Source organism: Brachycentrus maculatus, unplaced genomic scaffold (assembly GCF_059751285.1).
Source record: "Brachycentrus maculatus isolate JH-2025_06_01 unplaced genomic scaffold, ASM5975128v1 h1tg000029l, whole genome shotgun sequence".
Taxonomy (NCBI): domain Eukaryota; kingdom Metazoa; phylum Arthropoda; class Insecta; order Trichoptera; family Brachycentridae; genus Brachycentrus; species Brachycentrus maculatus.
Genome location: NW_028280783.1, coordinates 1,090,838 through 1,118,119, shown reverse-complemented (window position 1 = coordinate 1,118,119; position 27,282 = coordinate 1,090,838). Strand labels below are relative to the sequence as shown.

General features: G+C 33.8%; 2 protein-coding genes across 4 annotated transcripts; both read right to left on the bottom strand.

Annotated features, from left to right (window-relative positions):
* Positions 1-2,249: 2,249 nt before the first annotated feature.
* Positions 2,250-19,008, bottom strand: NUCB1 (Nucleobindin 1). Of its 3 annotated transcripts, none has more exons than XM_088271629.1 (9): positions 18,954-19,008; positions 15,261-15,381; positions 13,928-14,029; positions 12,926-13,207; positions 12,373-12,495; positions 7,139-7,241; positions 5,304-5,641; positions 4,424-4,462; positions 2,250-4,207 (listed from the first exon to the last, which is right to left on the bottom strand). In XM_088271629.1, exons 2-9 carry the CDS (start codon positions 15,372-15,374, stop codon positions 3,650-3,652), a joined length of 1,659 nt encoding a protein of 552 aa, XP_088127755.1. In that variant the 5' UTR covers positions 15,375-15,381; positions 18,954-19,008; the 3' UTR covers positions 2,250-3,649. The 3 variants fall into 3 exon arrangements, with proteins under 3 accessions (XP_088127755.1, XP_088127762.1, XP_088127770.1); XM_088271636.1 differs by lacking the exon at positions 7,139-7,241 and adding an exon at positions 6,982-7,084; XM_088271644.1 differs by lacking the exon at positions 18,954-19,008 and adding an exon at positions 16,937-17,039.
* A 1,094-nt stretch (positions 19,009-20,102) lies between these two features.
* LOC148312911 (ADP/ATP translocase 2) lies at positions 20,103-26,206 on the bottom strand. Its single transcript, XM_088271350.1, has 4 exons — positions 25,993-26,206; positions 23,998-24,259; positions 21,259-21,493; positions 20,103-20,786 (listed from the first exon to the last, which is right to left on the bottom strand). The coding sequence occupies exons 1-4, from the start codon at positions 26,153-26,155 to the stop codon at positions 20,544-20,546; spliced, it is 903 nt and encodes a 300-aa protein (XP_088127476.1). The 5' UTR covers positions 26,156-26,206; the 3' UTR covers positions 20,103-20,543.
* Positions 26,207-27,282: the final 1,076 nt, after the last annotated feature.

Below are 27,282 nucleotides of genomic sequence, written 5' to 3'. Positions count from 1 at the left end.
ATTTTACCCTATTATTTTATGAGGTAGTCGAATGCCTTCTTGCAGGGTGGCTCTATGTATGGACTGTAGTGGACTTTGTCGTCCCAATGTCGGTATCATTTCCTATGTTTTGAATGTATCTTAATATCATAAATCGCTCACTCTTTTCAAGAACGTCATAATTCAAAAAACTTGATTTTTCAGGAGAACGTTTTTAAAGTTCAAAAATATAATACAATGTATTAAAAATAAATATCAAGCCACCTTTTAATGTGCAACAGATCTTTTTAGGAAGGTTTTTTTCTCCATTTGAAAAATATTTAGTATATTTGAAAAGATAATTAAACAAAACATTTTTTTCAAAATGCAAAAACAACACTTTCTGCCGTGTAGCGAGTAAATATTAAGTTAAAAATATGCCTCTTTTGCTGGGATATAGTACATTTTCTGGGCATTCCGAAAACATACACATGTTGCACAGTGAAAATTGACAATTTTTTATTTATGACGTTCTTGAAAGGAGTGAGCAATATTTGAAATAAAAAAATCTCTCCCTTTTCCATATAATATCATTAAAGTCTTAAGTCAAAGGGTTAAAAAGTTTCAATGTATGCAATTTAGAGTGTCGGAACTCAGGTCGTAATCGCATTTTAATAAATAAAGGCTACATGTAAGAGTTTCTATTACCTTCCATTTATCAATTGGTCAATCTTCTTCAAATTATTTTGTTAAGAATACAATATTTTTGATGTCGATGTAAGAAAGGTCACCCACCAAATTTATGTTTTTGTCCAATTAATCAAAATTGCTGCCGACTGCCATATAAAACCATCATAATCCTCGACGACCTCTTTTGTGTGCAAGTTGCAATTATAATTTACTTTGCTTATCATACGTCCCATATTTACATTTCAACAAATGGATTTTTATATTTTGTGTTCAGTACCTTGTTTCCTGCGAAGGTGTCCTGCACTTATTTAATCATGTAAGATACCACCTCTTATAATAGTTCCTCTTGAACTATCATGGATCTGATGTCACTGATGTTTACTCAGAGCCCCAAGGATCTATAACTCACTCAATACCTCTACAGTGCTCCCAGAGGGCCATACAGCATGTTTGGGAATTATTGCATTAAGGTGGAGACTGACCGGAGCATTTCGTCGTAACGTAACACGTTACGATGCGAGCATTCGTAAAGTCAGTACAGCGAGCCGAGCGCTCCATCCATAGTTTCGGATGCTCGCCGCGAGTGATGTTACGACGTTATGTTACGACGAAATGCTCCGGTTAGTCTCCACCTTTACATTACAGTAAAACATTATATTAAAAGGTCCAGTTAATATTACTATTGTTTAAATTCAAGTGTCGCCGCATGTAAATAATTTTTAGCGGCCATGATAATCACGTCATACTTCTAGTACTAGAATTAGAGGCATAATACCATCCTGCTCGTAGACTGCACCTAGCCACAGCAATAAAAACACTGCCACAAATGAAGTTATAAGTGGTAAGATCACATGCCGCGATTTTAGAATATTTGACCATTCATCAGATATTATATTATACAGATATTCATAATTTTAGAGAGTTGATTATAAAAAAAAAACAGCAAACTTCAAAAGTGCAAACAAAATTTGTTTCCTTTTTCAAAACAGGATTATCAAAAGCAAGCGTGTCGATATCAAACTGGAACATCTGAATACGTAAATAGAATTTTGTTTGTGTGTTTGCACATTTATTTAATACAGGTTCATATTTAAAAAAACTTTTATATATTTTAAGCGCCCTACACATACGAACGTAAGTGATACGCACAGTTTTTCTTCATCATTCCACGCTAACCCGTATGACTCGCGAGAAAAGATATTGGCTCCAAAAATATTTAATGCGTACAGGATACACTGAAAAATTTTGGTCAGGTTTCACACCTGACAAAATTTTGTGACAACAAACATTTTTGATTTTTTTGCTTGTTTATAAAAAATATGTCTTAAAATAACCCGAAGGTAGGGTGGTTAAACCTATTTTTATATAACGGACTTTCTGCTTTAACGGACAATCCTTTCCCCAAATTAGTCTGTTATATTGAGGTTTTACTGTATTTGATTAAAACATTTAAATGTCATCTTGAAACACCTATATCTATTGTAAAAATAAGATTAAATATTTTTTAAAAACACCAAGCAAATCATTCTAGTGTTAATCTTTCAAAATATTTCATACAATTTTCTTTTTGATATATTAAACCGATTAATTAAACAAATCTGTAGTTTGTGACCGAAGTCTTGAATTTTATTTTGTCAATGAATATTTACCGATACAATTGTAAAAAAAATATATAGATATCTACATAAAATATAAACAGTAGGCCTAGATAGATCATTATTTCATCAGTGTTTAATACATATCTATAATCAATAATAATAATTGTAAATTTTTAAGTAATGGAAAAGTTAAATAACTAAAACCGTAAAATCAAAATCACAAGCGCAATAAGTGTTAAAAAAAAAACAGGAGAAAAACAAAACTATTAATAAATAATAAAAAATTGTGACTAATGAAAATAATTTGTTCCTAAATATTTGAGACAATTATTCTTAAAAAACCAACCCAGAACCAATTTCTTTATTATTTTCCAATAACAAATAAACTATCAAAAGGGTTGTTTATTTGAATATAAAAATGTAATAAAATAATCTAAGAAAGCATTTTAAATAATTTGTTGTAGATAAATAAATTAGCAGAAATTTATTTATTATAAAAGTATAAATGTTTTATAAGTTCATTATTGGATTAATAAATATTTTGTATGGTTATAACAAAAATCTATGGCTAGTGAGATACTTAAAATGGTAAGAAAAAGTAGAACCCCTCAGATCTATCCATCACCTTTATGATCGGAATGCAAAAAAGTCATCATTATTTATTATCAGAAAATATGTATTTAAAAATACAGATTTACTCAAAAATGACTATGTATGTTCTCTACATTAAAAACATTACAATAATCGGCACAAAAGCTAATCAATAAAAAAGAGCAATACAATTATACATTTATAACACTTGATAAAAATAAAATAAAGGTAATGGTAAAAAAAAATAATTAGAAACAAGGCAGTAATAGATTTTTGTTTAGCAGACGAAATTCTGGACTTAGCTGTAGTGTTCCCCATTTGATCTACAAAATTGCCAGAATAACTGGAGTGGGAGACCAGCCGGGAACAGACGAGAGGGGTTCTATTGTAGTAGTTATTTTGGTCAAATTTTTTTAATAAATTCTTGTTAGGAACATCACTATAAAAATATTTACATATATAATAAATCACTAATTATAATGAAAAATAAAAACGATACATCATTGCAAGTAGATATTTCATATTAAAATTTAGTGGAATGTCGGTAATAAGTAATTTTACTATAAATCTTTGATTCAACATAAATGTAATCAGAAATACCAGAATAAAAATATCTTAGAAAATAAATTGAACGATTGCTGAGGATTTAAAAAAAATATATGTATAAATTTTATGAAAATACCAAAAACATTCCAAAACACAATTTCTAAAACCGTTTTTAAGATAGTGTACATTGAATGCCAAATAAGTATACATACATAACAATATATCACAAGGAGAATTTTCTCACTGTACACATAGCCAAGAATGTCTTACACATTGGCTGGTGCATCACGTTGAGCACCATTCTGAACATTAGATTTCACCGGATCGAGATTCGGGGACGCTTGGTTTTGGGGTTGCTGAACAGAAGCAGGAGGTGCCGGGGCTTGAGGTTGAGGCTGGGCTTGTGGTTGAGGCTGGGCTTGTCCCTGTTGCGGCTGAGCTTGTCCCTGTTGCGGCTGAGCTTGTCCCTGTTGCGGCTGAGCTTGTCCCTGTTGCGGCTGAACTTGTCCCTGTTGAGGCAGAGATTGACCCTGGCCTTGAGGCTGCCGAGCTTGTACCTGCGGCTGCTGAACCTGGCCCTGCGGCTGTTGAGAATTAGCCTGCAACTGTGGCTGGTATCCCTGCGCCTGCGGCGGGTAGCCCTGTTGTGGATAGCCCTGCGCCTGCGGCGGGTGTCCCTGCTGTGGATAGGCTTGTCCCTGAGGATGGTAGCCGTTCTGGTTGTAATTAGGATGAGGTTGGAACTGCCCCTGGGGTATAGCATTGGGATGATACTGTTGCGGGTATTGCGAATCGTGGTACTGTTGCGGATAACCAGCTTGAGGCTAGATAAAAAAAAAATTGTACATAAAGAAATGAAATATATTTTATGAAAATAATAACAGTTGAATTTTGTATAGAAAATACTACAATTTAAAGTGATATATTTTATAAAAACTGTCAATTTTAAGTAATTTAAAAAAATGTATCTATGAAAAATAAAAATAATATAAAATAAAAATTTTGAAATGTGAGAGTCTAAATGACTAAATGACACTCACGTGGTAAGGCTGGCCTTGGTAGTGTGGTTGAGGAGGTATCTGTAAATATGAATACATTTTTTGTTATATTAACGGATATGAGGGATCTGTAGGGCATGCAAAATTACCAGGAATATCCTTATTGGTAAAAACATGACATTAATACTGGTAATTATAAGGGTATCTTAATTAGCAAATAATGTGTACCTATGTATTATGATATGATATGTGAAATAGCCTTATGGTAAAAACATGAAGTTAATACTGGTAATTATAAAGGTGGGGACTGACCGGAGCATTTTGTCGTAACGTAACGTTGCTCGAGGCGAGCATCTGACTATGGATGGAGCGCTCGGCTCGCTGTACTGACTATACGAATGATCGCATCGTAACATGTTACGATACGGCGAAATGGCTCCGGTCAGTCCCCACCATAAGGGTATCTTAATTGGCAAATATTGTGTACCTACACATGATATGATGGCTCAAAAATCTCCTTTATTGCTAGGAGTTTTGTCTATTTTATTTAACAAGAATTTAATAATAAATAAAAACTAATAGGACCAGGTGAAGTATTTTTTTGTCCGCCCCCGTGGTGTAATGGTAAGTATGTTTAGCTACCGTGCTGGAAGTCCCGGGTTCGATTCCCAGGGGGGGTGAAAATAAATATTAGTGATTTTACATTGTAATATTTATTAAATATTACCCTGGACTGGTTCCTAAAGCGCAAGAGTGATCACCTTGCCTTCATGTAAGTAATGATCAAGATAACACTGCGTCAATCCGATGCAGTGCCTTATGCACCATTGGGTGCGGATAAGGGTTATAAGTATAAGATAAGCCATAGGTAGATGAAGAGTCGGCTGAACTGTAATATTTTTATATGTAGCAATGAACTTACCAAGCCTTGCTGAACCATACGATGCACCTCTTCCAGTTGCTTCTTTTCAAATTCCTGGTACTCCTCGGGTGTATAGATCTGCTGTTCATCCAGACCCTTCCAGCCTTCGTCCTTCTCGAACTCAGATTTACGTGTTTCGGTCAGAAACTCCTCATAGCTGATGAAGCCATCCCCGTTGGTGTCAGACTCCTTGAAGACGTGTTCCCTCATCCTCTCCATCTCCTCCTGCCGTTCCCGGATGTCGTCTTCAGGAAGACCGCTGTTGTAAAGTTTGTCGAGCTCCTTGACGAAAAGCGCCTTCACTTCTACTTGGTCCCATACGCCATTCCCGTCAACATCTTAAACAGTATGGTGGACTTGTTTAGAATGCAATCACTCCTGTTTATAAAGGAATAATGGCCAATTTTTCCATGGGGTAACTACATGACACAGCGTTTTTAAAAATATTATGAACTTCTTATGAGAAATTTCTCCATTTGTAGCTTATCATGGATAGGACACCGCATCAGAACGTAGTAGCAAATAGTAAAAAAAATGAGAAATGGCAAGGACACTCTATTTTGCATACCTGTATTCACTCACTTAAATTTATAACAAGTTCATATTTTGAAAAATTTGCTGTGTAAAACTTAACATGGAAGCGCTTAATATTTTGTGATGTTTGCCTGTATAGAGGTAATATAGTGTTTACAAACTGAATATATATACAATTACATATTCATGTCTTTCTCATATGGAGTTCTATAAAATAAAGAGCATCGCAACCAATAGCTTTATTTATATTGTGTCTATGTAAGTGCATAACTTTTGTGTTTGATTAATAAATTTCACACACACTACTGTTATAAACTAGATAGTAAAATAGCATTCAGGTGCTGAAAACGTTAGACGTAATAAAATGGATTATTCACTATTAAAGAAAAATAATTCTACTTTCTAAAAGGTAACAGATGCAAAATTCATTCTTTTCTTTTCGAAAATAGCATGGCAATTCAAAGTGCAAAACATGGTTTCTAGCCCGTAATCTTCATTAAGTCACTTAGTCATCTTCAAAACTAAACACAGCACTAAACCACAGACAACACGCAGAAGGGTAGTAGAACCGAAGGTGTTTCACAGACGGTCCACAAATCTGAGTGTATTCAGAGTAAGTGGCTGTATGTAGATAGGTATAACTACACCAGACACAAGCGTTACATTTCTCGGCGATCTAACGCACTCATAACTAGGGCATGCAAAATTCCCGTAAAATGGCATTAACAGCAAATCACTTATTTTTATGGTTCATTGCTAATTTATCAATAATATTAATTTATGAAATAAAACATGTGTAATATAAAATCAAAAATTAAAGTGCAGTGCCCTGTGCCTTGCGACGTCCTAATGCAATTGTTGTGGGCAAAGCAAAGAACAACTTGCGCACTATGTGTAGTAATGGCCCGGCAACACATACACAATTACTTGCGGTTTACGGTATGCCCTTAGACTATGTGAACACCGACATGGATAACCCCCAAACTCTTCAGATTACTTGAGCATACAAGTGTGTATGGGTGAGTATGAAGTAAAGCATGTGTAGCTGGGTTTGAAAGGCCTTTTGTTTGTTGCATAACTAAGTGAAGATTAGATAATGATCTACTAAAAGAACTAATGCACTCCATATAATAAAAATAATTACCATGAATTTGAAAAAATGCACGGAGATTTAAGTCCTGAGAGTCCATGTGGTCTTGGTTTTTCCACACATCTTGCAATTGGTTCCGGCTCCCTGGGTGTCGAAGCTTTGAAAGCAAGGAAGAGCAAAAGGGTTACGTCGAGATTAAGTAAGAACTTACCATGAAGCATGAAAAATGTCTTTGGATCAAACGCTTGGCTGTCCATGTGATCCTGTTTCTCCCACACCTCTTCCAACTGCTGCCGGCTGCCCGGGTGGTGTAGCTGTATGATGCATGATTCATTTTTAAAACTCAATCAATTAACATCATTATTTCTATGAATTTTCCCATTCGGTAGAATAGATAAAAGGTGAAACAAGAAACATTCTGCATCTCCCCATATGACCTTTGATTAGTAAGAAATAACATTAGTAAAGCAAAACTTTAGTTAAAGCACCCATATAGAGAGCATACTATGAAAACTACTTACGATGATCTGTGTAATTTTGATATTGGCTCATTTAATTGACATATAATTAGTGTGTTCATTTATTTGCTTGGATTTTTTCTTCAATTAGTGATGTTTCAGTTATTTTAGGGGAAAAAATACAAATTATATTATAAGGCATAGTCAAAGCAGACGCAGTGAAAAAGACGATTCAGAAATAATGTAGTGATGAAATAAGTATTTGGCCATATCGACTTAATATTTTTTAATTTGGTCAGTTTCCGCGGTAAGCTCACATCATCTAATGTAAGAGTTGGAAAGGCAAATAAGAAAATAAAATACATCTTATAATAAGCAAACCTAGTATAATTTTACTTCCTGGTAAAAACATAGTACAGTCGAATTCGGTTATTACAAGCACGGTTATAGCGAGATCTTGGATATAACGAGGAAACACTAGTGGAAATCATGGTTTCTGGTTTTCTCCATACATTTATTCACAGTTATAACGAGCAAGTTCTCGGCTATAGCGAGCTATAGCAAGAGAGATTGCCTTTTTTTTCATGTTGTAAATATTTGAATCTTTTAAAACATTTTTGACCAGCAATTAAATCCAACCAGGCAATAGACAGTTGTCTCCGGGATCGGATTACGTTTATGACTCTACGTACTAAATTGGTGTTTTCGACGACAATAAAAAAAAGGTTTCACACAAATGAGTTTCATGTTGTAAATTGCAAGCTTTGTCATGTCTGTAAGGACTAACTTTATTACAACAAATAATTTATTTTATAGTTTTTTAACGTCATGCTTGTTTCCGGGATTTTTACGATAGTTTCCATATTTTGTATGTTCTATGCTTACTATGGACATTGTATAATAAACATTACGAGGTGAGGAATGTCAGATCAATTCTAGAGCAGGTCAGTAAAAACAAACCCTCGAATTATCAACATATCTACTAATAATAAAAAGTGTCTCTCAATTCGTGAAAAGGCGGAAATAATTCGTAAAAAGTGAATGAGAAGCGAAAGTGTACAAAAAGTTTTCATCATTCTCAGTGTCAATATTGCATTCTTATCTATATTTAAAAAAACATCACGGACTCTAATAAAATAGAAACTGTGATTGTAAGAATTTTGATGAAACTATTATAAAAGTTTCATACTCAGGCAGCATAGGATTTTACAATTTTTATAGGTAAACTGGGTTGACAGAAAAATATGACATGTCGCTCACACCTTTCAAGAACGTCATAAATCAAAAATTGTCAATTTTCAGTTGTGAGTGTTTACAGAATGCCCAGAAAATGTACTATATCCCAGAAAAGCGGCATATTTTTAACTTAATGTTTACCCGCTACAGGGCAGAAAGTGTTGTTTTTGCATTTTGAAAAAAAGGTATTGTTTAATTATTTTTTTAAATAAACTTTATATTTTTCAGCTGGAGAAAAAACATTCAGGTTTTACCTAAAAAGATCTGTTGCACAGTAAAAAGTTCAATGAGTGGCTTGATATTTATTTTCAATACATTTTATTATATTTTTAAACTTTAAAAGCGATATCCTGAAAAAAAATCTTTTTGATATGTGACGTTGTTGAAAGGAGTGAGCGATGTGTGTAATGGGTGAATTGTATGCATTTCGTTTCAATTGCGACATATTGTGGTATGTGAACATTCCAGATAACATACTTCATGTGATAGGTATGTTTAAAAAAAAAATACATATTCTCGGATATAACGAGGAATGGTTAAAACGAGCAAATTCAGTCGGTCGCTTCATTCTCGTTATAACCGAGTTTGACTGTATTTGCATCAGTACACAGTACATAATAGCGTTTCATGTCCTAATATTTATTTTAATCTTTTCGTACAAAACAATAAATACATCAGCAAAATTAAATATTATTTTAATGTTTTTGGATGAATCTGAATGGTGTTTACGTATTTATTTACAGTGATATTGTTGAAAACATTTTTATTTAAATTTAAATTTATTGAAATTTATCTAAACCTTTCTCAAAATAAATATATTCATAAGTAATTTGAATAGGTTTTTCTAAATAGTGATAACGTATATTAAATTACTTGAATATACGTAATAACTATTTAAAAAAAACGGTTGATTTACTTCACTACTTAGGATATTATAATTTTTAAAAAAATTATCATTTATTTTAAAATATGCGCCCTTGAGGCAGTGATTTAGAAAATTGACACTATAAAAAGTATTGTTTTTCGTTATTAATAATTATTGAGTTACGATGGATAATAAGCCAAATAACTTATGCATTTAAAACTAACAAGGAACTTTTTTATATTTTTCATTGGACTTGGATCAGTGTGAATTTTATTGCAACGGTGTTAGAAATAGAATATAACACAAATATGTATTGTATTGCTGTCCGCAAACAATATCCCGCTCTATTGTATATACGACATGCCTACTTGATTCTAGTTGATTGACATAAATTTCAACGCTCATATAATGTTGGTGATTTAACTGAAGAATTCATTCTTTATCTAATTTAAACATCAAAATGTCACCTAGGTTCAAAGAAAATTAAGTTGGGCGCTATTGAATACAAGGCCTTAAGGATAATTAACTAACATTTAAACTGAGTTCTTTGAGGTGGTTTGGACATGTGGAGCGAATAAATAACGAGAGAACGACTAAGAGGGTAAATATAAAGAATATGAATGGGAAAACAGTACGAGGACGGCCAAGAAAAACTAGGCACAACCAAGCTGACCAGAACTGAAAATCTGGTTGTCATAAGTCTATACCACCGGAGGACATGCGTAGATTTAAAGGAAGCTTAGAGTGCATGCCAGGACAGGTGAGCATCCTATCTGCTACCCCTTCAGTGAAATGGGTAATGGCAGTGGTAGTAGTAGTAGTAGAGTAGTGATGCAATTACTTTTCTAAATTTTTTACTAAAAAATTTTAAAATCCAGTGTCAATATTTGGTACATCACACATAAGAAATAGATTCCACAAATATGTAATGCATTTAACCCTTCCCTTACGGTCCTAAAAACTTCCACGCGCACCGGTGATATGTATTTTGTACACCATATGAAAATGTGGTTATAAAACGGGAATAATGTGAATATTCCTAAATGTTGCTTTTATTGACCGTAGTTGGAAGTTCAAATGTAACAATTTTGTAATGTTAGCTCTGATATTATCTAAAAAAAAGGGGAAAAAAACATCGCAAGTAGCCGACAATAGCGACACGACCGCCGCATAAGACGATCTGCGCTCTACTAGAGGCCGGCGGAGTAAACACACACATTAGGACATGCGCATATAATTAAAAAAACATACCACACACAGAAACGTTTGTGTGTTGGTGAATTTATTCCTGATTTTTTCACAAATTATTTATTTCTGTCGCTGCAAATGAATAACTTCATATTATAATACTTCATGTAATACATAATTATACTATGGAGGAATACAAAAATACTGAGCCCGTATCTATTATATTTTATATTGATATTCTCATTTGAAAAGTCGAGTTGTAGTAAATACATATCACTGAGAGGGGAAGGTTAAATAATCAATTGCTTCAAGTTAACTTACCTCAAATTTTAAGTCATTTACATCTAATACACAAATGATTTTTTCCAGTGTTACCAACCCTGGAATTCGTTGTTATTAACACTACCAATAATATTGGTCATGGTTTCATAACCACGAACAATACACGACATAACGTCCACACTAAATTCAATATTTAGAACTTATGAGGTTTATGAAGATACCATTCGGAATTTATATTCCGTTTCATAAAGAAAGGAAAGTAAAGGATGTAAAATTTAAAGAACACAGAAAAATATAACCACAAGGCCTACACCAAGATGAAGAAGAAGAAGAAGAAAATATGATTTAAAGTTAGAAAATTTAAACATGCAGAAAAGAGAAACACATATTATTGTTTTTTGGTTAGTCAAAGAAATATCCATGCTTTTTTAATGTACAATCATCTACAAAAAATAAAAATAATGACATAAAAATGGTGAAATGAATATAAAATGAAGATTTTGTATTTTTAAGACATAAAATAGGACATAAAAGAGCCCAAAGATGCCAGTAGACACCAAATACTTGTAAAAAAGGAGTCACAGGTAAACAATATTAAAATGGAATAAAAAAAATTGATTAATTGATTCGGCAGTAACTTTGTGGAAAAATCTATCCATTTTTTATTTATTGATGCGGAATGCATCAAAACACGTATCACAATAGATTTTAAGAAAGAAATAGTGGTATTTACTAAGTAAAACTTAATTTAAAATATAATAAAAATGAATGGTACATGTGAAAAAAGGACCATTTCCTCTGTGGCCTCATTTGAATGACTGTCTTGGACTAGGTTCTTGTAACCTGTAATTCGGACTGTATTACTTTAAAAAAATTCACAATTACCTTTTCTCATCAATAAAATTTATATGAAGATCAGTATGAAAATTTTGAGAATTATATTTGGTGAAGACCAATAATACCTATAAAAACACCATACATGAGGTTTTTTTAAATTTTATATTCCTTAGAGGAAAATATTCTGGGCAAGTTTGTAAGAAATCCGATGTCAAAATAGAATCATGATCAAAGATTGACTGACCTAAGCTAAATTGATTCCACTCGTAGTGAAATCTGTTTGAAGTTTTGACTTAATAATTTGAGGTTATTTTTTTATGGATTGACAAAGTGTCATAATGAAACACCTGTAGAATATATGGTTGGTGAAAATCTCCTATTACTATTGTGGGTGTGATTATAAATTAAAAGTGTGAATAATAAATAACTTAAAATAAAAAAAGGATAGATATAACCACAAAGTGACTGCCAAATCAATTAACGAAATCTTAAATTCATATAACATAACTGTTCTATTTTAATTTTGGAAGTCTCTGAAATTTTCATATCACAATTAATTCATTGGAAAAAAAAACTTACCGGCTCGTGTTTCTTATGTTTTTCTTCCATATCGTGTATTTGTTTCTCATATTCTTTTTTGTGATCTTCATCTAAAGTTTGCAGCTTCTGTTGTTTTTCAAATTCCTTCTGCATTTCATATTCCTAAAAATATTCAGCGCTGTTAAAATTATACACTATAGGAAAAGATGTGGATGGGAGGATGTGATGTGAGATGAGATGAGATGTGACCTTATTTTGGCAGTAAACCATAGTGCTCAGAGCTTAGTTCGAGTCCCTTGTAAATAAATATTATAAATTACACGCTATTTGAGCTTGCAATTGAAAAGGTTTGGATAACAACAATTCATGAAATATATCCAGATATTAGTAAATACACAAGTACGGGATTTATCCATTGAGGAATTGGCATCAAGATTTGCTACAGATGATTGGCTCGGTTCAGTAGAATGTCTTAACCACCATCCTTGTGTAAATGCTGCATGAACACTTGCAATTGGTCAAGGATTACTGCAGGTCGAATCAAATGTACGGGTAGAGAATTAACATCAACATTACTATAAACAGAACTTACCTTAAATTCACTCCGCCTTTTTTTATCCGCTTCCATCAAGTCTTCAGTGGTTTTCATAATCAATTTCTTCAAGTCTTCGATTTCAAATGTATGAGGATTGCTATGGTCCAGATGTTCAAGTTGCACACCAACTTTGGCATGATCAGTATCGAGATTATTTTGTAGTTCAAATTGTTTAGTTGCCAGGTGCCTCAAGCGCTCCAACTCCTGACGCTTTAATTCATCGAGTTTGGTACGGACATTGTGATTGACAAAGTCTAATTCTTGAGCAATTTTCCCCGTCTGGAAAAAATATTCCCATAACCTTTTTTAAATAAACTCCATTTCAAACAGTTATTTTGAAATAAATTATTGAAATAAGCTACAGCTTTTCCCAATTTTTTATCGTCAATGAAAGACTTCATAAAAGTTCTGGCTCTCCAAATATTATCATTTTCGAGGTGTTCATGAAGATTGTTGTATAAAAAAAAAATCTTTTACTTGGTGTAGTCGGGATTTTTGAATGTTTGATTCTAATACCTTTATTGGTTGGAGCCATAAAGGTCTTAGTGGCATTTGACATAGTGGCAAATATCATCACAATGGAATTCCGTCAAAAAATCTAATAATAAAAGATTTAATTTTCCTCGTTTTTGTGGGGAACATCAAACATTGTCTTTTATGACTATCAATATTTAAAAACATAATCGTATTATTTGTAGAAAGCTACAAATGAGAAATAATGTTAATCAAACCCGATAAAACCCAGCAGTTTTTTCAATTAAAATAACATGTAAAAATGTTCAAAGAATGAAATAATGTTATTACAATATTATTCACTAGTATAACGAGATAAGTCTAGAGTTCAAGGTTACATATTATATTTGACTTTATAAATATATTTTTATTTGACTATCTACAATACAAGAGCACATTATCTTAGAATAGTCTCAGTTCCGGCATAAGTCAAGTTATAACTTAACAAAAATATACAAAAGCAGGAGGAAATATATTTCTTCTTACCCGAATGTCTGTTTCCTCAGCTTTCTGCAGTTTGTCTCTAAACTCCGGGTCAGTTTCTAAGGCTTCAACAACTTGCGCTAAATAACGATGGTACTCTACATACTGTAATAAATGAATAAACAATTTACTATGTACCAAGTACTACGTATCCAGGGAATAATAGATTATAGTCAGTAAAAGGAGTTAGTTGGATGGGGGGGGGGGGACATACAATAACGCCTTGAACCCTATAAAAACAATTCAAACAATCATAAAAGTAATTTTAAGAAGAAAAAAAACCTATCCAACAAAATTATTGTTTTCAATATTCAAGGTCCCAAAATTAGAAATCATATTCCAAAAAACTGCGATTCTTCAATTATTTAAGGGTGAAAATTACCTAAGTCTCAATAAAAGATCATCTCTGAGATATAAACATAACTTTTCAATATCAAAATGTAATACCAAACAATTCCAACAGAACTTCAAATATTTGGGAACTAAGTACTTCAACAACCTTCCTAAAGACATAAAAAAAATAAGATTTCAAAATGCTACAAAATAAATGAAATGAATTTTATAAATGTAAATCCAAGTAAGAAAGAAAAAAAATCTATAAAAAATAAATTGTAAATTGTAAAACAAGTGTACTTAACTCTCCAAGCACAAGAGATCACTTTCTTTTTTGGAGAGAACTGCGTTCTTAATTTTAAGGTTGTTACAAATGTTTAGAAAATTAATTAAAATTTGTAAAGAACATTGTAACCATATTAAGTAAATAAAAAAATTAAAAAAATAATAATCACTGAAATGTATATACTAAAATTGGTGAATTATGTAGTAAAATTACACTGCTAATTCAAAGTTGTTTTTTTTTTACATTCCTGAGGTGACACATCATAGATATATTTTACTACTACAAAAATACGTTTGGTACAGAGCCTAAAGCGCAGTAAGAGCACATAAAAGATATTTGAAGAGATATGAAAAGGGTTCTACAAACAAAGAGATGATATTGAAGGTAACCTTTGGATTTTTGTAATCTACCGTTATCGTGAAAAGTCTGTGCCAAATACTTATCATAATTTGAAAAATTCAATAAAAACACAATCGTGTATGTTCACATGATGAATTTCTACAAAATGAAAATATGTTTGAATAAATTTGTGACAATATGAAAAAAATTACAGTTGGAGCGACAATATAAACTTTTTATAAATGATTATTATTGAATTATAGTCCGGCACCCTTTGCTGGCGTACTTTTTTCCATGCGCATTTTGTCTGTGGTGTTTCCTTATCCATGAAATTGTACATTTTAGTAAAATAATAATTTTAAAATGTTAATTTCTTACAGTTTCGCCATTCTCTTGATGTTGTTCTTCTTCGGGCTTTTTGGTTGTAACGGGAGGAGCTGTCACTAAATAAGCGAGGAATCCGATGACAGCAAACAGGATTAACGACTTCATCTTTTACCTAAAAACAAAATAAAATTGTGCCGTGAATTCATTTGTGAAATTTTTAATTGCAGAAATAATCGCAGACAAGATTTATATACAAGATCAAATTATAATAAACAAGTACAATTACTAAAAGCAAACGCAAACTGCATCTCTGTTTATGAATTAAATATAACCTACTTTTCAAGGCGGTATGACAATGTAAACATTTATGAAAGGTATACATTGCTTATATTTATTCGCTTTATAAATTTTTAAACTTAAAAAATGCACAAAATTTAATATGGTATAAATAATATTAAGGTACAAAATTAAACATAAAAGGCGCATGTTCAGTACAGAATATAAAACAGTAATAGGTATTACTATTACATATACACACATGACACTAGGTTTTCTTGCCACTCAAATTGAAATAAGAATATGTCACTAGCATAAGATTGATGACTAGTCTTCATTTATTTAACCTTTCCCTCCCGGTGATACGTATTTACTACAACTTGACTTTAAAAATGAGAATATCAATATAATATATAATGGATACCGGCTCAGAATTTTTGTATTCTTCCGTAACACTTTTACGTGTTACATAAAAGTATTATAATATAAAGTTATTCAATCGCAGCAACGGAAATAAATAAATTGTAAAAAAAAATAGGGGATAGAATCACCAATACACAAACGTTTCATAGAGAATGCGTGCGTGCCGCACTTTACATACACGCGCACGCGGCTCCATACTGTTTCCGACAATCTCATTTCAGCTGCGCACAATTCGTCGTTCAAGGTGGTTGTGTCACTGCGCTAGCTATGGCGGGTACTGGCAATGTATTTATTTCTCTTTTTTAGGTAATTACCACAGCTAACATTACAAAATTGATACATTTCAGCTTCAACTATGGTCAATAAAACCAACATTTAGGAATATTTACATTTTCCGTTTTATTAATCACGTTTTCATATGGTGTACAAAATACATATCACCGGTGCACGCGGAAGTTTTTAGCACCGTAAAGGAAGTGTTATAAAGCAAGATAGCACTGCGTTAACATAGGTAAGACTGTTGAATACGGAATAAAGGGGAAAAAGATAATATTACAGTATTTAAAAATATGTTGAATAAGTTTGATATATTTTTTAAAAATCAAAAGCTTGTAATAAACCCCTTAATGAGTTTTATTTTTAGTATACTCGACTAATTCAAATTAAGATAAAACGTTAATTAATAATATACTGTTTCAAAATACGTCTCCATTATTATCTGTTTTCTTTTACAAAAAATCTTGTTCTTTAATCCCCCCCCCCTTCCCCATAATTATAACCCTATCAACCTCTATATACCCCTAAATATTTTTTGCTCGTTAGTTTTAATTTTCACCTGTAGATGAAAACATCTATAAGTTTTCGAAACTAGTCGTGTATAATAAAAATAAAACTCATTAAGTGGTTTATTACAAGTGTTTAATTTATTTTAAATAACCAACATGTCATTCCACAAAGTTAATGCCGAATAAATAAATAATATAAGTTTGATATAAGTATATTATCTGAATGAACAATCCACAACCAACCTGTGCGTAATGATTTTACACCACAATTTCAAGAGACAACGTTTTCTTTTGAAACAGTATAGTTACTGCTGATGATGTCACTTGTTAACTTCAATTTAAGGACAAATAAGCGTACTGATAAAATGCTAATTTATCAAAAGCGTATTTAAACAAAAAAATGTCTATGTTTTCCTCATGACACATCAACATTTCATCAAGACCACGTAATAGCACTAAACTTCCGTCATGAAATGCTAATATATACACGTGTATAAGAAAAATATTCTAAGGTACTTCGCTACACTGCAAGCTTACATATTTTCAAGATTTATATATTTCAATCAATATGAGAAGCAGTGTATTATTAAGATCAGAGTATGCAAATCTGGGTCACGGCTTACAACATGTGATTGTCTGGTTCAAGTGATCACTTTATACACTACGTGACATTCACCATCCTACCCACAAGTGATATAAGTGCCATATTGTATTGTATAAGAGACAACGAGATTTTTTAGGGAAAACTTAAAAGGCGACATAAATTTTTTAAATCGTTACTGCAAAACTGATATACCTGTTTCAAGAGATAAAATATGACATTTTATGATGTGAGTTACAGAGATGGGTAGACGATTGACTGTGAAACAGATATTGCAGATTCGATTCCTGGTAATTTCAAGAGAAATAAGAAAAAAAATATGACTTAAGCCATTGCACCACTAAAAAATTTGTTCATACAACCCACTATTTAATTTTGACATATTTTTTTATTACAAAAACATTAAGACGAAATTACACACAAAATAAAAATGAAAAAATATAAAAGCATAATTTTTTGTTTGTTGGTAAGCTAGATCATTATGGCTCATCCTCAGGTAGTTTTGGAAGAGTGTGTTCAGTTCAGAGTTGTGAAAGTTTTTGTCTTTCAGTTTCAACTCTTACCACTCTGTAGGCCAGACATTCTGGCCCGTATGATTCTAGTAGGCAGTTCCGTGGGGCACAATGTCTGGCCCGGCGCAGGTATAACTTTAATCACTGATTTCTCTACCACCCAAGTATATTCTACCAAAAAATATTTCAGATAAATACAGTTAATCTTAATTTGCATGGTCATACGAATTGCCAGGTAAAGTGTCCCAAAATTAGGGAACCAAAATATTTATTTTAATGGTAGAAAAACATCGCATTTTTTTATCAGAGTAGCTGATCAGTTAAGAGAAAAGATGGTCAGAGTGGAAAAGGTTAATGTAAAAAAAAAAATCAGTTCAAAGACAAACCGGCGAATCGTTGGCTTTGTGAGTCAGTGACAAATTGACCTTAGGCGGCGTTTCACCGGATTTGTGTTGCAATGAGTTAAATATTGTATCATATTTTTCATAACTTACTTCCCCATCCAGCCTTTCCTAAAGTTTCCATAGATAACTATTTCCCAATGATAATATGTTGGATGGAATATTTTCTTTAAAAATTACTAAATAATAGATTAGTTTTTTATATAAAGAATCAGTTGTTTGTTGCTAGGCACAAATACAGTGGATTAATTCGAAACCGATTAAAAAGGTTAAGGTTAACTTTACTAGTAAATAAGATACACAAGGATCAAGTAAATAGATTTCTCTGCACACAATCCTGTAGCTCCGTTTGCATACAAATGTATTTTTTAGTTATGTATTGTGAACACGTCAAAAAGAACCTTGGGTTTCTTGTTGAGTACATTGAACGATAGTTTTCAAGTCGTAAACGCAGTAATAGATTTAAAAATACAAAAAACCCGAGGCGAACATAATACAGGAGTACAAAGAAATTAAAAATATAATTTAAAAATAATTAATGGGACAAAACATCAGATTAGTAAAATTATCATGATTATCGGGGAAAAACAATAGATGATAAACATATTAAAATTCTGACGAAATGCCAAGCAACAGTTTTCAGGTGTGGCAGAAATTATTTTGCATTTTATTTAGGAAAAGATTTATCTAAACATCCATATAACTTATTTAATCTGATAGTAAAGTAAATGTTAACATGTTCGAACCTATGTGGCTTCTCTCGAATTCACAGCTTTCAACACACGACCTACACCGACGGACAATGAGAGCAGCGAAAATTGAAAATCACAGAAACGGAATAACAAATGACAGACACGTCAACCATAGACAACTCGCAATGTCAGAATGTAAATGTTCTATTTGAAAATAAAGTGTAAACGAATATAGTAACAATATACGTAATTATAAAGGTTATATTCTCACATCATTTAGTTTAACTTTTATAACTTTTAAGCCAGAGACTAAGCACTCGATAAGCCATAACTAACAAGGAAAAATACAATAAATGAAAAATAAATGTAGTTCTATCCCATTATTTTTGTCGCGTAGGTACTTTAGAAATAAAGGTAGTTACTACTTTGGAAACAATGCCTATTTTTAAAAAAATATTGTTATTCTTCTTTTGATTATTGTGTGAATACGCGAAATATAACGCTACAAATTTTCTTAGTATTTTATACTTGCATGATTTCGATTTGTAAAAGTCAGTAAATAATGTAGGATTCAAAATGCTACAAACCCATTTCATGTTAACCTTTTTCACTCTGACCATTTTTTCTCATAACTGATCAGCTACTCTGATCAAAAAAAATGTTACGTTTTCTTCTTCTTCTTCTTCTCCGTCTTATTCCTCGTTGCTGAGGGTTGTGACCCTTGCAGAAGCAATAACTCTTCTGTTACGTTTTACTACTATTAAAATAAATATTTCGGTTCCCTAATTTTGGGACACTCCGTCTGGCAATTTGTATGACCATGTTAATCAAGATTAACTGTGTTTATCTAAAATATTTTTTGGTAGAATATACTTGGGTGGTAGAGAAATCAGTGATTAAAGTTGTACCTGCGCCGGGCCAGACATTGTGGCCCTAGGAGCTGCCTACTAGAATCATACGGGCCAGAATGTCTGGCCTACAGAGTGGTAAGAGTTAAATATTGTTTAGATTTTCCATATAATTTTAATTGTTTATAAATTCTTAACTTCATGTTAGTAAAACATTAGTAGGTTCTTGTAGTTTTTATACCTGGGAAATTATGTGCCTTCCTTGAAATTGTATCCCACAACTTGGGTACTCTAAAATGAATGGCAACATAAAGGCATTCACATAAGGCTTGTTCGAGAAATAAAAACAATCATGAGAAAAAAATATTTTTTATTAATTTGTTTCTAAAGGTACAATAAGCGACATACAAATAAAATATCAACATTTAATTTGTTGCACATGTTTGATTTAAATGATTCTTTGTTATAATATTGTGCTTACATTCAATATCTTAATATAATCAGACTTTCAATATCTCTTGATCGTTTGAAATAAAATAAAAAGTTTTTTAACCGAAAGTATTTTTCAATAAGAGATCATTTATGAAAAATAAAATTTAGTTTTGTTGATTGCAATGTCGAAACATTGTCGCTTAGTGCTTTTAATTAAAGGGAGAGAAGTCGGTCGAACGACAAATTAGATTAATGGAAATATTCAGGGCATCTAATCGGTGATGGTATTGGAATTAAGAATGCCGCGAGACCAACATTGAACTAAAGATTTCTGGTATTAGATATACCCCTAAGTTGCTGTAAATTACAGAACTTTCTTGATTTCGTCGTACAGTACGAGTACGAAGGCTCCTCCCGTGCCTCTGAGGACGTTGGATAAGGCTCCCTTGAAGAAGGCCTTGGGCCCTTCAGTCTTGGCGATGACTCCCCAGCAGTGCAGAGTGCTCTTGTAGATGATCTCGCTCTTGGCGCGTCCGGACTGCATCATCATGCGCCTACGCACGGTATCGAAGGGATACGACACGATACCGGCTACTGTCGTTACGCACTGGAAACAAAAAATGCACACGCGTTATTAACAATAATCCAATATTACGCCCTGAGAACACACCACGTCGTGCTTATGTGCAGGCAAATGAATAATAACTGCCTGCTCCGGGATTCTATAGCACATAATAGGAATGAAAAGGAATCGAGTACTAGAATGGGCAGTGATTCATTTCTTTGAATAGATAATAAAGATAAATCATTTCTGTAATGGTTTTTATGTATTTGATTTATGTTATAGGTTTGCACGAGAAAGTTAAGTATTTTTTAATTGTGTTTATTCCAAATTAAAGTTGTTTTGGTCAAATTGCAACAAAAAAGATTATGGCATTTCTTGAAAGTATTAAATTTCCATGTGCCACAAACGATTCCAGAAGGTAATACGGATAGTTAAGTAAAAAAAAATATGTAAATAATTGTGAGAACAAGTCGAATCTTATTTCTAGATGGTTGATTAAAATAATGAAGGGTACCTGAGCAATGGCCCAGCTGATGACAATGGGTGTGTTCTTGGGGTCTGGCAACATTCCCCTGGCAGTATCGTAGAAGCCGAAGTAGGAGGCACGGTAGATGATGATACCCTGCACTGATACTCCGAATCCTCGGTACAGTCCATTGAGTCCATCGGACTTGAAGATCTTGGTCAGACAGTCTCCGAGTCCGGAGAACTCCCTGCCGCCTCCAGCTTTGCCGACGTCAGCAGCTAACCTGGTTGGGTAAGGAAAGACAATAAAATGGGTTGTTTCTATTTCTCGGACTGATACAATTAAACTCGCAAAGGCGAGAGGATTCAGGTGTCATTCGAAAGTAATGAATACTGAATGAACATAACAGTTAAAACAACGCGTACCTACTTATATTTTTTTACCTCCCTGGGAATCGAACCCGGAACCAAACGCGCTAATCATTGTAATAGCCCTCTCACAAGAGTAGATACTTTCCTACTAAATAATACCTAATTAATTTAAAGCCAGGACCTTGAAGCAGAAAATCATGACCCAATTGTATGAATTTATTTTGCATACTACCTTTATTTTTAAGTAGTCATGCTTAAAGTAGGTACCAAAAAAAGTTAATGAAAAAAAAATCTGTACAAATCAAAATGTTAATAAATTAACTTGTAATTAAACAGTTATATTTTTTTGAGTCACGAGTAATAAAACATGCAAGTTATTTTTTTACATGCAACATGTAAGTACGTTGTTAAAGGTTTTATTCACTTTCTGTACAAATTAAAATGTTGAATAATTTTACGGTTAAATAATTGAATTTTATGAAGATATGAACAGTAAAACAAGCAAGTTATAATATAAACACGCGGCTAGTAAGTACGTTGCATATAGCATTTTTTTATTTTATGTAATTTTGTGAATGCCTGGCGCTGTCTTGGCTACTGGTCATATTTTTACCCGCTCCACAAAACAAACGAAACACTCCGATTTAAAATAATAAAAAAAAAATCGAACATTTTTTCTTAAGAACTTTAGTGTCAGTTTAAGTGAAAAAAGTAATTTTGCGAGTGCAAAACTGTATTTTCAAATAATTTCATAATAACATAACTATCTTCGATATTTTTTTTTTGAAAAGGTTAAAGGTGCGTTCGATGGTTATGCGATCCTAACGAAGTCGATCCATATGCATCAGATGCGAAAAATTTGATCAAGCAATCTGACAATCCCAAAGGAAATTAAACCTTCTACTTAACATTTATTATTGTTTTGTCCGAGAATAAACAATGTACCATATAATATCACAGTAAAGCTCTCTTGACAAATTATAAAAAAATATTATTACTATTAATTTTATTTTTGCTATACAGGATTGCAGTAATATGTACGCATGTTTTATATAATACGAACAATACAAAAAAATGATGGATGAATTAAAACAATAAACGCAATATATACAAAGCCAATATAGTAATAATTTAAAAGCAGAAAATAAGTATTTGCAAAAGAATCGCACGTTATTCACACAAGACTTTTTTTTAAACAATAGCATAAGTTTAATAAAGATGAGGTAAAAAGAAAAGAGGTAAGAAATACGAGAAAAATTAAGTTCGCACCTTATTTCAGTTAATGGACTCTTCGATGTAAAGGTAAATTGATAGATTAGCACCCTGAGGTACTCTAGTTAATTTCATTAATTGATTCGGCAATCACTTTGTTGTAAAATCTATCCATATTAAATTCAAGTTTTACTTAGTAAATACCACTTAATTGCGGTATTTACTAAGTAAAACTTAAATTAAAAATCCTCTACTAAGTTTGAACACATGTTTATTCTAAGATGGAGGGGAATAATCACAAAAATTAAAGTCGCATTATTTCTGACCTCAAAGTTTATGTACATGCTGTACTCGTACATTTTAAATTTGTTTATACATATTTTAACCACGTTATTGAAATTTCAAACTCAGTATGGCAGAATTATATGCGCTATTTGCTGAAAATATACACACGAGAATGTAGTTAGGTACTATCTCTGACACGTAGTTATTGTAGGTTAGATATACAAAATTGAAGATGCAAACCATGCAGTAATATCATGTCATGTTAAATAAATACTTTGTGAAATAATATAAAAAGCAGTACTAATTAATAACAAATGATCAATGTGTGTATACCTACCTAACTTGAACGGGTATTATTTTTATTTTTGATTAAAAAATACTAAAAGTAATAAACTACGAGAGTACCCACAGATACTGTGCTTGATTTGGAAAGAGTTGATCAAGATAACACTGCGTTTATATGACGCAGTGCCCTATGCACCAGTGGGGTGCGGATAAGGGTTTTATTATTATTATCATTAACTGAATAAGTATGTTTTTATTTGAATCTGTGTTGGAAACAGGAGGGATAATAGTGTGGGCCAATCAGAAACTTCTCAGAATTTGGTCATTGCTGGGAGGAAACCACGTTGCACTCCTCAGGAGAAGGCGGACTGTTGACTGTCATCAGCAGACCTTCCGTTCCACTAGAAGAGGGTTCGGAATTTTGTGTCCTAGCTTGGTTTTTGGTACTAATGTCCTTCACTATTTCGATAGTGAATTTGCACAGAACTGATCGATCACCTTCATAATAATAATTGTAATAAATATGGCCAATTTATATGGCGTGAAATTTGTGTTCGGCATTTTGTGTCCTAGCTTGCGTTTGCTTGGCATCTGTTCGGATGATTGCACGAGCGAGATTCGGATGGTGAGTTACCTAGTTCTGGCGAAGTCCAGGGGGTAGACGAAGCACAGGGAAGTGGCTCCAGCGGCTCCTCCTGAGGCCAGGTTTCCGGCAAAGTAGCGCCAGAACTGGGTGTTCTTGTCCACTCCGCCCAGGAAGACCTGCTTGTACTTGTCCTTGAAGGCGAAGTTCAGGGCTTGGGTCGGGAAGTATCTAATGACGTTGGCGAGGTTACCCCTCCAGAAGGAGGTGAAACCCTGCTCTTTGGGGATGCGTATGAAGGCATCGATGATACCTGCGGACAAAGCAATCCTTCTAGTCACTCAAGAGGAATAACTAATTTAACATACTCAACCAAAAAAAACTTAATGTAGAACATTATCATTACTATCAGTATTTATTGAGCCAAAGTGTGGTGGAGTGGAGCGGTTGAACGCTTCTCTACCCTTTTTTTCTCCCACTTAATGTATATTTGAAAGCACTACAGTAAATGTGTTAGTATCCCTCACCCGTGGCATGACCTTGTATTTATAAGCGGGGTTAAAAAAAACATTCTCAACCTATAAGGGATTGTGTAAGACTCGTTTTGTGTAACAGCAGATAAAATCAATATTTTCATTCATCATTTTCTTTTGCGAAATTCGCCTTCGTAAAAACGTCACTTTCGTAAGTTGAAGTTGGTAACGAACGACGTCACAGAAACGAATCCACACTACTACTATTACAGCTCTATAAAGCAGATACATAAAGGGATACGCCCCATAACACACCCGATGACGTAAGTTTGATAGCGGTGTCCGTTTTTCGTTCTATTAAAATATCTAAAGTTTAAACCTTCATATCTCCCTTACTTCTCTACAGATTTCAATAAGAATGTTACCGATAGTCTTGCGATTTTTCATATTAATTTATTAGCCGATAATAACACATCATGAGAATGATCCATTCTATCACCCTTAATGCGATCTAGTCACTCTACATATGGCCATGGATAAGTGAAGAATATCTAAATTACTAATAAATCTGATAAACATATGTGAACCCTAAAACATTTATGCCCAGTATTTGATAAGTCGCAACTTCATGTAATTTTTTGAAATCTCAGCATAGATGAAGAAGAATTTTATTAAAACACGCGTTGTTTTATTAAAAAAATATGTATATAAGTTAAACATAAGTTTTAAGTTATTGAAAGGTAAGGAGTTTCACAAAATTTATAAAATAATTATTCACCATGTTTTCTAAAAAACAAACAAAAATCCAAAATGTATTTTTTATTGTCCGCCTCCGTGGGTAATGGTTGGCGTGTTTAGCTATAGTGCCTAGGTCCCGGGCTCGATTCCCAGGGGGGAAGGTGAAAATAAATATCAGTGATTTTACACTCTAATATATATTTAATATTACCCTGGACTGGTCCCCGAAGAGCAAGAGTGATCACCTTGCCTTCGTGTAAGTAACGATTAAGATAACACTGCGCCAATACGATGCAGTGCCCTATGCACCATTTGGGTGCGGATAAGGGTTAGAAGAATATATTCTATGGAACAAAAAAAATCGATGTGTATTTTTAATCGGGTGTGAACTGACGTTCGGCTCTCAGCGCAGCCGGTCGCATTGTTTTGAATGGAATGAAAAAAAAATGTTTTATTGCAAGTAAGGCCTTAAGTCAGGGCCGGAATGAAGTTAACACACTATCTGCGGGCGGATTCGCGCTCATAATAGAGATAAACATCTCTGAAAAGAAGTGATAACATTTAACCATACTATATACATCGATATGAGATAAAAAGATGCCGCAAAAGGCACGCGTAAAAATAACTTACGCAATTTACGACGAGTCGAGTGAAAAGGTAAAATTACCCTTCCCGCTCAACACCACCAGTAGAGTGAAAAGGTAAAATTACCCTTTCCGCCAGACACCACCAGTCGAGTGAAAAGGTAAAATTACCCTTCCCGCCCAACACCACCAGTCGAGTGAAAAGGTAAAATTACGTCGAGGCGGGGGATAAAGTGGGGGAAAGAACTCACCTTTGTAACGCTTGTCCGCGGCAATTTGCTTGGAGATGTGCTGGACTTGGAGCAGGAGCTTCACTCGCTCGATGGGCGCCACCACGGTCTTGGAGACCGCGGCGGACACTCCGCCGGCGATGAAGTCCTTCAGGAAGGCGACGGGATCGGCAAGTCCAGGCATGTCGGGTAGCGGGGTGTGCGAGGTGCGAGGGGTCGGCGCGGAGTGGACACTGCTACTGGCTGCTGGGGCGCGCTCCGCGGGAAGTCATAGCGGCGCCGCGCTTGCGCGCCGCGCGCCGCGCTGCCGCTATTCTGGGCGCGCGGCGACGTCACGCGCTTGGCAGCGCGCGGAGGCCGGTTGCGCCACCCGATGTGGGACACGCTCCTACCCTTGCCCGCGATCGCCGCCTACGGTGGAGCCCCGCATAACGAGCTCCCCTCATAACGATCACCCCTCATAACGAGACCCTCTCATAAAAGCAACCCTCATAACGAGCCCCTCTCAAAACGAGCCCCTCTCATAACGAGTTTTAATGCACCTTTTCCTTTCATTTTCACGAATTATATAAATGTAAATACAAAATTTTGAGTGTGTCCAAATACTTATCCAAAAATCTGGATTATCCCCAGTTATATGAGTCATTTTTGTATAATTTTTTGACACGATTATTTTTTTGTATGAATGCCCAGACTTCCATATTCTTCTTCATCTATGTTGAGATGTCAAAAATAAGCGGATACTATCATAACGCACACCTCTTATAACGAGTAGCTGTTTTATCGTACATAAAGAAACATCACCCTAATACCATGACACATTTTCGTAAAATTTTCAAGCGTCGGTAAAAACAAATGTCGTTAGACAGTTTTTTAAGTTAAAAATAATTAATTAGGTCTCACAAATTCGTATTTTTATTCACGTTTTTTTTCAAACCCAAATTGTATTCCAAGTTGTTATACTTCATAACAATTTATAAGTAATTTAATTTGAATAAATAAACGTTGATAAATTACAAAAAAAATAACATTCTTTCGGTATGGAACGCATTATTGTATTTTACATTGATCTCCATGCTAAAATATGTTTCGCTTAACGAGTAAGATGCTGGAACAAATTATGCTCGTTATAAGAGGTTCCGCTGTATTCCCGTTGCGTCAGGCCGTCCAGCGTCAGACCGCTTACTTTGTACGATCGCCGCAATGTTGCTCTTAACCCCTGTGACTCTTGGCGCGGCCGCGCGTCCTCTCGGCCAGCGCGCCGCACGCTGACGACGGCGGCACTCGGGCGACGCGCTCTCGTGCGACTGG